The 14074-nt window shown below is 42.6% G+C and overlaps 1 protein-coding gene across 1 annotated transcript in view; it reads right to left on the bottom strand.

The window, feature by feature from the left end:
* LOC141110460 (sialoadhesin-like) overlaps positions 1-14074 on the bottom strand; it is a 72968-nt gene that overhangs the window by 32237 nt on the left and 26657 nt on the right. Inside the window, exons 6-13 of the mRNA XM_073601814.1 lie at positions 13517-13792; positions 11697-11972; positions 9873-10148; positions 8073-8348; positions 6291-6566; positions 4463-4738; positions 2644-2919; positions 843-1118 (exon numbers count right to left, since the gene is read on the bottom strand). Of these exons, the coding sequence (XP_073457915.1) occupies positions 843-1118; positions 2644-2919; positions 4463-4738; positions 6291-6566; positions 8073-8348; positions 9873-10148; positions 11697-11972; positions 13517-13792 (2208 nt within the window). The remainder of the gene's footprint in view (positions 1-842; positions 1119-2643; positions 2920-4462; positions 4739-6290; positions 6567-8072; positions 8349-9872; positions 10149-11696; positions 11973-13516; positions 13793-14074) is intronic.

Below are 14074 nucleotides of genomic sequence, written 5' to 3'. Positions count from 1 at the left end.
CCATGCAAGCAATTCCCCCCTCCCCTTCCCTCTAAAGCCCCCCTACTCGTCATTTTTTTTAGTATACTTACCATTTTCCATCTCTTCTAGATCAGTGTTTCTCAACGTTTCCTTTTTTTCAGTCAAGGCTCCCTTTTAAATTCTGCACAATCACAAGGCACCCTATTCTAAAATGTAAAAACCTAAACTAATAGCTTTACATATCGTAGAATCATCCACACACGTAGGACAGCCAACATTAGAAGTGATTTATTCTTCCAAAGCAAATACACTTTTGCACACTGGTACTGACTAGTGTTCAAGAGTTTTTCTTCTCCCTCAGCTTCTTTCCTTTACTCAGCTAAGCTGTGCAAGTGCCCGATGTCCTCCTTATCAACCGATGATGTCATTGGTTGTTAGGACGCCGGTGGCTAGAAGGTTGTAATGGTGTACAATGGAAACCTGTAGCTTTCTGTAACTAGAAGTCAGCCTTCATCCACCCACTGGCTTGTAGACAATTTTGGGCTTTTTTTTAGCTATTTTGTCAAGGCATCCCTGAAGAAACCTCAGGAGACCGTGGTTGAAAATGGCTGTTCTAGATGATCATATTCTTCTCCCTATTTTCTTAGTGGTGGGCACCCCTCAGAGGTGCAGCTTGTCACGCTCGCTTCATGAATACACTATGAGCTGCTTTTTATAATCTTTTATTTTGTTAACTAGGTGGTGGCCTGTATCATTAAAAAAGTGCTTTCAGTTGGACTATAAGGCGCTTTCTCTGATACAACCATCTCAGTTTATATATTGTTTGATAATGAAAGGTCTACTTTACTTGCTGGCTTATGGACAGTAGATCTTATACTTACAACGAATGTCCACGTTAACCTCCGGTGACATTGTACGTCCTACAGAATTCTCAGCTTCACAGGTATATTTCCCAGCATCTTCTGCCTTTATAGATTCACTAAATTTTTTTATATTCTTTCCGTTCTTGTACCATGTAATGTTGGTCACGTCTGGGTTGCTGCTGTTGACATCGCATCGAAAAATGACCTTGTCTCCTTCAACAAATATGATCTTGTCTTTTTCAGCAAATCGTGTTCTATTTAGCTCTAGGACTACCCTTGGATACCTGGGAGCATCTAAAGATAGGCAAAAAAATCAAATTTTCAAAGGTAAAGAATATATCAACCCAATATTTCATATTCCTAATATTCGGCTGCTGTACCATGTAACCCATAAACCTGCATAGTGTGCCGCTCAGCCTCTCTGGACGTGGTATAAGTTCTAAACGTCCGCGGCTGGGAGTGCTGGTTCGGGAGGGAGCTCATCAGTAATGAGCTCATAGTCAGTAATGACTAGAGATAAAGAAAGGTCTCCCTGTAGCCGCACATCCGTACCATCTCTGGGATGAGTGTGTGAGTGGCAAACGAGTTTCGCTCAAAGGCCTGAACTCCTGATCTCAGTACTAGATCTGGTCCTATGACTCAGAAAGTATTACAGCAATGGCCACAGCAGGACAACCAGGCAGCCTATATTTAATAGGAGTCTTTGTATTTCTTACATGGCAGTTATTTTCAGTTAAGCGTGTAGAAAGCAACACATCAGTGCTATGCATGAGCAGCCCCTCCATTTCTTAAAGTGTTTGTTCAGCTCAGGGCTTGAGCTTGGACTTGCAAAAACTCAACTTTGACACAGAACATATTGGCTTCCTGTGTGGGCTGAAGGTACCAGTTTACAAACAGAAGGTTTGTATTGCACCCTAAAGTCCCACTGCAGACACCATGCAAGCAATCCCCCCCCCCCCCAAAGCCCCCCTTCTGGTAATTTTTTTTGTATACTTACCATTTTCCATCTCTTCTAGATCAATGTTTCTCAACTGTTTCGTTTTTCAGTCAAGGCTCCCTTTTAAATACTGCAGAATCACAAGGCACCCTTTTCTAAAATGTAAAACCTAAACTAATAGCTTTACATATCGTAGAATCATCCACACACGTAGGACAGCCAACATTAGAAGTGATTTATTCTTCCAAAGCAAATACACTTTTGCACACTGGTAATGACTAGTGTTCCAGAGTTTCTCTTCTCCCTCAGCTTCTTTCCTTCACTCAGCTAATGTGACCCCAGGGCTGCCGGAGAGGGGCAGGGAAGGGTAAGGAAGGATGCTGTGCAAGTGCCCGGTGTCCTCCTTATCACTGATGATGTCATTGGTTGTTAGGATGCCGGTGGCTAGAAGGTTGTAAGGGTGTACAATGAAAACCTGTAGCTTTCTGTAACTAAAAGTCAGCCTTCATCCACCCACTGGCTTGTAGACATTTTTGGGCAATTTTTAAGTATTTTGTCAAGGCATCCCTGAAGAAATCTATCTCAGGAGACCATGGTTGAAAATGGCTGTTCTAGATAATGATATTCTTCTCCCTACTTTCTCAGTGGTGGGCACCCCTCAGAGGTGCAGCTTGTGACACTCGCTTCATGAATACACTATGAGCTACTTTTTTTATTCTTTTATTTTGTTAACTAGGTGGTGGCCTGTATCATTAAAAAAAGTGCTTTCAGTTGGACTATAAGGCGATTTCTCTGATATATAACCATCTCCGTTTATATATTGTTTCATAATGAAAGGTCTACTTTACTTGCTGGCTTATGGAAAGTAGATCTTATACTTACAACGAATGTCCACATTAACCTCCGGTGACCTAGTACGTCCTACAGAATTTTCAGCTTCACAGGTATATTTCCCAGCATCTTCTGCCTTTATAGATTCACTAAATTTTTTTATATTCTTTCCGTTCTTGTACCATGTAATGTTGGTCACGTCTGGGTTGCTGCTGTTGACATCGCATCGAAAGATGACCTTGTCTCCTTCAACAAATATAATCTTGTCTTTTTCAGCAAATCTTGTTCTATTTAGCTCTAGGACTACCCTTGGGTACCTGGGAGCATCTAAAGATAGGTAAAAAAATCTGTTATTCAAAGGTAAAGAATATATCAACCCAATATTTCATATTCCTAATATTTGGCTGCTGTACCATGTAACCCAGAAACCTGCATAGTGTGCCGCTCAGGCTCTCTGGAAGGGGTGTAAGTTCTAAACATCCGTGGCTGGGAGTGCTGGTTCGGGAGGGAGCTCGTCCCGACTCCTGTAATGACTAAAGATAAAGAAAGGTCTCCCTGTAGCCGCACATCCGTACCATCCCTGGGATGATTGTGTGAGTGGCAACCTCAGCCTGGACTCCAACCAGGTCACTCCCCAAACGAGTTTCACTTAAAGGCCTGAAGTCCTGATCTCAGTACTAGATCCGGGCCTATGACTCAGAAAGTATTACAGCAATGGCCACAGCAGGACAACCAGGCAGCCTAAATTTAATAGGAGTCTTTGTATTTCCTACATGGCATGTATTATCAGTAAAGGGTGTAGAAAGCAACATATCAGTGCTATGCATGAGCAACCACTCCATTTCTTAAAGTGTTTGTTCAGCTCAGGGATTGAGCTTGGATTTGCAAAAACTCAACATTGACACAGAACATATTGGCTTCCTGTGTGGACTAAAGGTACCAGTTTACAAACAGAAGGTTTGTATTGCACCCTAAAGTCCCACCGCAGACACCATGCAAGCAACCCCCCCCCCCCCAAAGCCCCCCTACTCGTAATTTTTTTTGTATACTTACCATTTTCCATCTCTTCTAGATCAGTGTTTCTCAACATTTTCGTTTTTCAGTCAGGGCTCCCTTTTAAATTCTGCACAATCACAAGGCACCCTATTCTAAAATGTAAAAACCTAAACTAATAGTTTTACATACTGTAGAATCATCCACACACGTAGGACAGCCAACATTAGAGGTGATTCATTCTTCCAAAGCAAATACACTTTTGCACACTGGTAATGACTAGTGTTCCAGAGTTTCTCTTCTCCCTCAGCTGCTTTCCTTCACTCAGCTAATGTGACCCCAGGGCTGCCGGAGAGGGGCAGGGGAGGGCAAGGAAAGATGCTGTGCAAATGCCCGGTGTCCTCCTTATCACCGATGATGTCATTGGTTGTTAGGACACCGGTGGCTAGAAGGTTGTAATGGTGTACAATGAAAACCTTAGCTTTCTGGAACTAAAAGTCAGCCTTCATCCACCCACTGGCTTGTAGACATTTTTGGGCTTTTTTTTTAGCTATTTTGTCAAGGCATCCCTGAAGAATCCTCAGGAGACCGTGGTTGAAAATGGCTGTTCTAGATGATCATATTCTTCTCCCTATTTTCTCAGTGGTGGGCACCCCTCAGAGGTGCAGCTTGTCACGCTCGCTTCATGAATACACTATGAGCTGCTTTTTATAATCTTTTATTTTGTTAACTAGGTGGTGGCCTGTATCATTAAAAAAGTGCTTTCAGTTGGACTATAAGGCGCTTTCTCTGATACAACCATCTCAGTTTATATATTGTTTGATAATGAAAGGTCTACTTTACTTGCTGGCTTATGGACAGTAGATCTTATACTTACAACGAATGTCCACATTAACCTCCGGTGACATTGTACGTCCTACAGAATTCTCAGCTTCACAGGTATATTTCCCAGCATCTTCTGCCTTTATAGATTCACAAAATTTTTTTATATTCTTTCCGTTCTTGTACCATGTAATGTTGGTCACGTCTGGGTTGCTGCTGTTGACATCGCATCGAAAGATGACCTTGTCTCCTTCAACAAATATGATCTTGTCTTTTTCAGCAAATCTTGTTCTATTTAGCTCTAGGACTACCCTTGGATACCTGGGAGCATCTAAAGATAGGTAAAAAAATCTATTATTCAAAGGTAAAGAATATATCAACCCAATATTTCATATTTCTAATATGTGGCTGCTGTACCATGTAACCCAGAAGCCTGCATAGTGTGCCGTTCAGGCTCTCTGGAAGGGGTGTAAGTTGTGAACGTCCGCGGCTGGGAGTGCTGGTTCGGGAGGGAGATCGTCCCGGCTCCTGTAATGACTAGAGATAAAGAAAGGTCTCCCTGTAGCAGCTCATCCGTACCATCCCTGGGATGAGTGTGTGAGTGGCAACCTCAGCCTGGACTCCAACTATGTCACTCCCCAAACGAGTTTCGCTCAAAGGCCTGAAGTCCTGATCCCAGTACTAGATCCGGGCCTATGACTCAGAAAGTATTACAGCAATGGCCACAGCAGGACAACCAGGCAGCCTATATTTAATAGGAGTCTTTGTATTTCCTACATGGCAGGTGTTATCAGTAAAGGATGTAGAAAGCAACACGTCAGTGCTATGCATGAGCAGCCCCTCTATTTCTTAAAGTGTTTGTTCAGCTCAGGGATTGAGCTTGGATTTGCAAAAACTCAACTTTGACACAGAACATATTGGCTTCCTGTGTGGACTGGAGGTACCAGTTTACAAACAGAAGGTTTGTATTGCACCCTAAAGTCCTACTGCAGGCACCATGCAAGCGATCCCCCCACCCCCTTCCCTCTAAAGCCCCCCTACTCATCATTTTTTTTTGTATACTTAATATTTTCCATCTCTTCTAGATCAGTGTTTCTCAACGTTTCCTTTTTTCAGTCAGGGCTCCCTTTTAAATTCTGCACAATCCCAAGGCACCCTATTCTAAAATGTAAAAACCTAAACTAATAGTTTTACATACTGTAGAATCATCCAGACACGTAGGACAGCCAACATTTGAAGTGATTTATTCTTCCAAAGCAAACACACTTTTGCACACTGGTACTGACTAGTGTTCCAGAGTTTCTCTTCTCCCTCATCTTCTTTCCTTCACTCAGCTAATGTGACCCCAGGGCTGCCGGAGAGGGGCAGGGGAGGGCAAGGAAGGATGCTGTGCAATTGCCCGGTGTCCTCTTAATCACTTATGATGTCATTGGTTGTTAGGATGTCGGTGGCTAGAAGGTTGTAAGGGTGTACAATGAAAACCTGCAGCTTTCTGTAAATAAAAGTCAGCCTTCATCCACCCACTGACTTGTAGACAATTTTGGGCAATTTTTAGCTATTTTGTCAAGGCATCCCTGAAGAAACCTCAGGAGATCTTGGTTGAAAATGGCTGTTCTAGATGATCATATTCTTCTCCCTATTTTCTCAGTGGTGGGCACCCCTCAGAGGTGCAGCTTGTCACGCTCGCTTCATGAATACACTATGAGCTGCTTTTTTTAATCTTTTATTTTGTTAACTAGGTGGTGGCCTGTATCATTTAAAAAAGTGCTTTCAGTTGGACTATAAGGCGCTTTCTCTGATATAACCATCTTCGTTTATATATTGTTTGCTAATGACAGTTCTACTTTACTTGCTGGCTTATGGAAAGTAGATCTTATACTTACAACGAATGTCCACATTAACCTCCGGTGACCTAGTACGTCCTACAGAATTTTCAGCTTCACAGGTATATTTCCCAGCATCTTCTGCCTTTACAGATTCACTAAATTTTTTTATATTCTTTCCGTTCTTGTACCATATAATGTTGGTCACGTCTGGGTTGCTGCTGTTGACATTGCATCGAAAGATGACCTTGTCCCCTTCAACAAATATGATCTTGTCTTTTTCAGGAAATGTTGTTCTATTTGGCTCTAAGACTACCCTTGGGTACCTGGGAGCATCTAAGATAGGTAAAAAAAAATCTATTATTCAAAGGTAAAGAATATATAAACCCAATATTTCATATTCCTAATATGTGGCTGCTGTACCATGTAACCCAGAAACCTGCATAGTGTGCCGCTCAGGCTCTCTGGACTGGGTGTAAGTTCTAAACATCCGCGGCTGGGAGTGCTGGTTCGGGAGGGAGCTCGTCCCGGCTCCTGTAATGACTAGAGATAAAGAAACTTCTCCCTGTAGCCGCACATCCCTACCATCCCTGGGATGAGTGTGTGAGTGGCAACCGAAGCCTGGACTCATACCGGGTCACTCCCCAAACACGTTTGGCTCGAAGGCCTGAATTGCTGATCCCAGTACTAGATCCGGGCCTATGACCCAGAAAGTATTACAGCAATGGCCACAGCAGGACAACCAGGCAGCCTATATTTAGTAGGAGTCTTTGTATTTCTTACATGGCATGTATTATCAGAAAAGGGTGTAGAAAACAGCACATCAGTGCTATGCAACAGCAGCCCTTCCATTTCTTAAAGTGTTTGTTCAGCTTGGGGCTTGAGCTTGGACTTGCAAAAACTCAACATTGACACAGAACATATTGGCTTCCTGGGTGGACTGGAGATACCAGTTTAAAAACAGAAGGTTTGTATTGCACCCTAAAGTCCCACTGCAGGCACCATGCAAGCAATTCCCCCCTCCCCTTCCCTCTAAAGCCCCCCTACTCGTCATTTTTTTTAGTATACTTACCATTTTCCATCTCTTCTAGATCAGTGTTTCTCAACGTTTCCTTTTTTTCAGTCAAGGCTCCCTTTTAAATTCTGCACAATCACAAGGCACCCTATTCTAAAATGTAAAAACCTAAACTAATAGCTTTACATATCGTAGAATCATCCACACACGTAGGACAGCCAACATTATAGGTAATTTATTCTTCCAAAGCAAATACACTTTTGCACACTGGTACTGACTAGTGTTCAAGAGTTTTTCTTCTCCCTCAGCTTCTTTCCTTTACTCAGCTAAGCTGTGCAAGTGCCGATGTCCTCCTTATCAACCGATGATGTCATTGGTTGTTAGGACGCCGGTGGCTAGAAGGTTGTAATGGTGTACAATGGAAACCTGTAGCTTTCTGTAACTAGAAGTCAGCCTTCATCCACCCACTGGCTTGTAGACAATTTTGGGCTTTTTTTTAGCTATTTTGTCAAGGCATCCCTGAAGAAACCTCAGGAGACCGTGGTTGAAAATGGCTGTTCTAGATGATCATATTCTTCTCCCTATTTTCTTAGTGGTGGGCACCCCTCAGAGGTGCAGCTTGTCACGCTCGCTTCATGAATACACTATGAGCTGCTTTTTATAATCTTTTATTTTGTTAACTAGGTGGTGGCCTGTATCATTAAAAAAGTGCTTTCAGTTGGACTATAAGGCGCTTTCTCTGATACAACCATCTCAGTTTATATATTGTTTGATAATGAAAGGTCTACTTTACTTGCTGGCTTATGGACAGTAGATCTTATACTTACAACGAATGTCCACGTTAACCTCCGGTGACATTGTACGTCCTACAGAATTCTCAGCTTCACAGGTATATTTCCCAGCATCTTCTGCCTTTATAGATTCACTAAATTTTTTTATATTCTTTCCGTTCTTGTACCATGTAATGTTGGTCACGTCTGGGTTGCTGCTGTTGACATCGCATCGAAAAATGACCTTGTCTCCTTCAACAAATATGATCTTGTCTTTTTCAGCAAATCGTGTTCTATTTAGCTCTAGGACTACCCTTGGATACCTGGGAGCATCTAAAGATAGGTAAAAAAATCAATTTTTCAAAGGTAAAGAATATATCAACCCAATATTTCATATTCCTAATATTCGGCTGCTGTACCATGTAACCCATAAACCTGCATAGTGTGCCGCTCAGCCTCTCTGGACGTGGTATAAGTTCTAAACGTCCGCGGCTGGGAGTGCTGGTTCGGGAGGGAGCTCATCAGTAATGAGCTCATAGTCAGTAATGACTAGAGATAAAGAAAGGTCTCCCTGTAGCCGCACATCCGTACCATCTCTGGGATGAGTGTGTGAGTGGCAAACGAGTTTCGCTCAAAGGCCTGAACTCCTGATCTCAGTACTAGATCTGGTCCTATGACTCAGAAAGTATTACAGCAATGGCCACAGCAGGACAACCAGGCAGCCTATATTTAATAGGAGTCTTTGTATTTCTTACATGGCAGTTATTTTCAGTTAAGCGTGTAGAAAGCAACACATCAGTGCTATGCATGAGCAGCCCCTCCATTTCTTAAAGTGTTTGTTCAGCTCAGGGATTGAGCTTGGACTTGCAAAAACTCAACTTTGACACAGAACATATTGGCTTCCTGTGTGGGCTGAAGGTACCAGTTTACAAACAGAAGGTTTGTATTGCACCCTAAAGTCCCACTGCAGACACCATGCAAGCAATCCCCCCCCCCCCAAAGCCCCCCTTCTGGTAATTTTTTTTGTATACTTACCATTTTCCATCTCTTCTAGATCAATGTTTCTCAACTGTTTCGTTTTTCAGTCAAGGCTCCCTTTTAAATACTGCAGAATCACAAGGCACCCTTTTCTAAAATGTAAAACCTAAACTAATAGCTTTACATATCGTAGAATCATCCACACACGTAGGACAGCCAACATTAGAAGTGATTTATTCTTCCAAAGCAAATACACTTTTGCACACTGGTAATGACTAGTGTTCCAGAGTTTCTCTTCTCCCTCAGCTTCTTTCCTTCACTCAGCTAATGTGACCCCAGGGCTGCCGGAGAGGGGCAGGGAAGGGTAAGGAAGGATGCTGTGCAAGTGCCCGGTGTCCTCCTTATCACTGATGATGTCATTGGTTGTTAGGATGCCGGTGGCTAGAAGGTTGTAAGGGTGTACAATGAAAACCTGTAGCTTTCTGTAACTAAAAGTCAGCCTTCATCCACCCACTGGCTTGTAGACATTTTTGGGCAATTTTTAAGTATTTTGTCAAGGCATCCCTGAAGAAATCTATCTCAGGAGACCATGGTTGAAAATGGCTGTTCTAGATAATCATATTCTTCTCCCTACTTTCTCAGTGGTGGGCACCCCTCAGAGGTGCAGCTTGTGACACTCGCTTCATGAATACACTATGAGCTACTTTTTTTATTCTTTTATTTTGTTAACTAGGTGGTGGCCTGTATCATTAAAAAAAGTGCTTTCAGTTGGACTATAAGGCGATTTCTCTGATATATAACCATCTCCGTTTATATATTGTTTCATAATGAAAGGTCTACTTTACTTGCTGGCTTATGGAAAGTAGATCTTATACTTACAACGAATGTCCACATTAACCTCCGGTGACCTAGTACGTCCTACAGAATTTTCAGCTTCACAGGTATATTTCCCAGCATCTTCTGCCTTTATAGATTCACTAAATTTTTTTATATTCTTTCCGTTCTTGTACCATGTAATGTTGGTCACGTCTGGGTTGCTGCTGTTGACATCGCATCGAAAGATGACCTTGTCTCCTTCAACAAATATAATCTTGTCTTTTTCAGCAAATCTTGTTCTATTTAGCTCTAGGACTACCCTTGGGTACCTGGGAGCATCTAAAGATAGGTAAAAAAATCTGTTATTCAAAGGTAAAGAATATATCAACCCAATATTTCATATTCCTAATATTTGGCTGCTGTACCATGTAACCCAGAAACCTGCATAGTGTGCCGCTCAGGCTCTCTGGACGGGGTGTAAGTTCTAAACATCCGTGGCTGGGAGTGCTGGTTCGGGAGGGAGCTCGTCCCGACTCCTGTAATGACTAAAGATAAAGAAAGGTCTCCCTGTAGCCGCACATCCGTACCATCCCTGGGATGATTGTGTGAGTGGCAACCTCAGCCTGGACTCCAACCAGGTCACTCCCCAAACGAGTTTCACTTAAAGGCCTGAAGTCCTGATCTCAGTACTAGATCCGGGCCTATGACTCAGAAAGTATTACAGCAATGGCCACAGCAGGACAACCAGGCAGCCTAAATTTAATAGGAGTCTTTGTATTTCCTACATGGCATGTATTATCAGTAAAGGGTGTAGAAAGCAACATATCAGTGCTATGCATGAGCAACCACTCCATTTCTTAAAGTGTTTGTTCAGCTCAGGGATTGAGCTTGGACTTGCAAAAACTCAACTTTGACACAGAACATATTGGCTTCCTGTGTGGGCTGAAGGTACCAGTTTACAAACAGAAGGTTTGTATTGCACCCTAAAGTCCCACTGCAGACACCATGCAAGCAATCCCCCCCCCCCCAAAGCCCCCCTTCTGGTAATTTTTTTTGTATACTTACCATTTTCCATCTCTTCTAGATCAATGTTTCTCAACTGTTTCGTTTTTCAGTCAAGGCTCCCTTTTAAATACTGCAGAATCACAAGGCACCCTTTTCTAAAATGTAAAACCTAAACTAATAGCTTTACATATCGTAGAATCATCCACACACGTAGGACAGCCAACATTAGAAGTGATTTATTCTTCCAAAGCAAATACACTTTTGCACACTGGTAATGACTAGTGTTCCAGAGTTTCTCTTCTCCCTCAGCTTCTTTCCTTCACTCAGCTAATGTGACCCCAGGGCTGCCGGAGAGGGGCAGGGAAGGGTAAGGAAGGATGCTGTGCAAGTGCCCGGTGTCCTCCTTATCACTGATGATGTCATTGGTTGTTAGGATGCCGGTGGCTAGAAGGTTGTAAGGGTGTACAATGAAAACCTGTAGCTTTCTGTAACTAAAAGTCAGCCTTCATCCACCCACTGGCTTGTAGACATTTTTGGGCAATTTTTAAGTATTTTGTCAAGGCATCCCTGAAGAAATCTATCTCAGGAGACCATGGTTGAAAATGGCTGTTCTAGATAATCATATTCTTCTCCCTACTTTCTCAGTGGTGGGCACCCCTCAGAGGTGCAGCTTGTGACACTCGCTTCATGAATACACTATGAGCTACTTTTTTTATTCTTTTATTTTGTTAACTAGGTGGTGGCCTGTATCATTAAAAAAAGTGCTTTCAGTTGGACTATAAGGCGATTTCTCTGATATATAACCATCTCCGTTTATATATTGTTTCATAATGAAAGGTCTACTTTACTTGCTGGCTTATGGAAAGTAGATCTTATACTTACAACGAATGTCCACATTAACCTCCGGTGACCTAGTACGTCCTACAGAATTTTCAGCTTCACAGGTATATTTCCCAGCATCTTCTGCCTTTATAGATTCACTAAATTTTTTTATATTCTTTCCGTTCTTGTACCATGTAATGTTGGTCACGTCTGGGTTGCTGCTGTTGACATCGCATCGAAAGATGACCTTGTCTCCTTCAACAAATATAATCTTGTCTTTTTCAGCAAATCTTGTTCTATTTAGCTCTAGGACTACCCTTGGGTACCTGGGAGCATCTAAAGATAGGTAAAAAAATCTGTTATTCAAAGGTAAAGAATATATCAACCCAATATTTCATATTCCTAATATTTGGCTGCTGTACCATGTAACCCAGAAACCTGCATAGTGTGCCGCTCAGGCTCTCTGGACGGGGTGTAAGTTCTAAACATCCGTGGCTGGGAGTGCTGGTTCGGGAGGGAGCTCGTCCCGACTCCTGTAATGACTAAAGATAAAGAAAGGTCTCCCTGTAGCCGCACATCCGTACCATCCCTGGGATGATTGTGTGAGTGGCAACCTCAGCCTGGACTCCAACCAGGTCACTCCCCAAACGAGTTTCACTTAAAGGCCTGAAGTCCTGATCTCAGTACTAGATCCGGGCCTATGACTCAGAAAGTATTACAGCAATGGCCACAGCAGGACAACCAGGCAGCCTAAATTTAATAGGAGTCTTTGTATTTCCTACATGGCATGTATTATCAGTAAAGGGTGTAGAAAGCAACATATCAGTGCTATGCATGAGCAACCACTCCATTTCTTAAAGTGTTTGTTCAGCTCAGGGATTGAGCTTGGATTTGCAAAAACTCAACATTGACACAGAACATATTGGCTTCCTGTGTGGACTGAAGGTACCAGTTTACAAACAGAAGGTTTGTATTGCACCCTAAAGTCCCACCGCAGACACCATGCAAGCAACCCCCCCCCCCCCCAAAGCCCCCCTACTCGTAATTTTTTTTGCATACTTACCATTTTCCATCTCTTCTAGATCAGTGTTTCTCAACATTTTCGTTTTTCAGTCAGGGCTCCCTTTTAAATTCTGCACAATCACAAGGCACCCTATTCTAAAATGTAAAAACCTAAACTAATAGTTTTACATACTGTAGAATCATCCACACACGTAGGACAGCCAACATTAGAGGTGATTCATTCTTCCAAAGCAAATACACTTTTGCACACTGGTAATGACTAGTGTTCCAGAGTTTCTCTTCTCCCTCAGCTGCTTTCCTTCACTCAGCTAATGTGACCCCAGGGCTGCCGGAGAGGGGCAGGGGAGGGCAAGGAAAGATGCTGTGCAAATGCCCGGTGTCCTCCTTATCACCGATGATGTCATTGGTTGTTAGGACACCGGTGGCTAGAAGGTTGTAATGGTGTACAATGAAAACCTTAGCTTTCTGGAACTAAAAGTCAGCCTTCATCCACCCACTGGCTTGTAGACATTTTTGGGCTTTTTTTTTAGCTATTTTGTCAAGGCATCCCTGAAGAATCCTCAGGAGACCGTGGTTGAAAATGGCTGTTCTAGATGATCATATTCTTCTCCCTATTTTCTCAGTGGTGGGCACCCCTCAGAGGTGCAGCTTGTCACGCTCGCTTCATGAATACACTATGAGCTGCTTTTTATAATCTTTTATTTTGTTAACTAGGTGGTGGCCTGTATCATTAAAAAAGTGCTTTCAGTTGGACTATAAGGCGCTTTCTCTGATACAACCATCTCAGTTTATATATTGTTTGATAATGAAAGGTCTACTTTACTTGCTGGCTTATGGACAGTAGATCTTATACTTACAACGAATGTCCACATTAACCTCCGGTGACATTGTACGTCCTACAGAATTCTCAGCTTCACAGGTATATTTCCCAGCATCTTCTGCCTTTATAGATTCACTAAATTTTTTTATATTCTTTCCGTTCTTGTACCATGTAATGTTGGTCACGTCTGGGTTGCTGCTGTTGACATCGCATCGAAAGATGACCTTGTCTCCTTCAACAAATATGATCTTGTCTTTTTCAGCAAATCGTGTTCTATTTAGCTCTAGGACTACCCTTGGATACCTGGGAGCATCTAAAGATAGGTAAAAAAATCAATTTTTCAAAGGTAAAGAATATATCAACCCAATATTTCATATTCCTAATATTCGGCTGCTGTACCATGTAACCCATAAACCTGCATAGTGTGCCGCTCAGCCTCTCTGGACGTGGTATAAGTTCTAAACGTCCGCGGCTGGGAGTGCTGGTTCGGGAGGGAGCTCATCCCGGCTCCTGTAATGACTAGAGATAAAGAAAGGTCTCCCTGTAGCCGCACATCCGTACCATCTCTGGGATGAGTGTGTGAGTGGCAAACGAG

The sequence above is a fragment of the Aquarana catesbeiana genome, linkage group LG10 (genome assembly GCF_042186555.1).
Source record: "Aquarana catesbeiana isolate 2022-GZ linkage group LG10, ASM4218655v1, whole genome shotgun sequence".
Classification (NCBI taxonomy): domain Eukaryota; kingdom Metazoa; phylum Chordata; class Amphibia; order Anura; family Ranidae; genus Aquarana; species Aquarana catesbeiana.
This window is presented reverse-complemented; position numbering and strand designations above follow the sequence as displayed.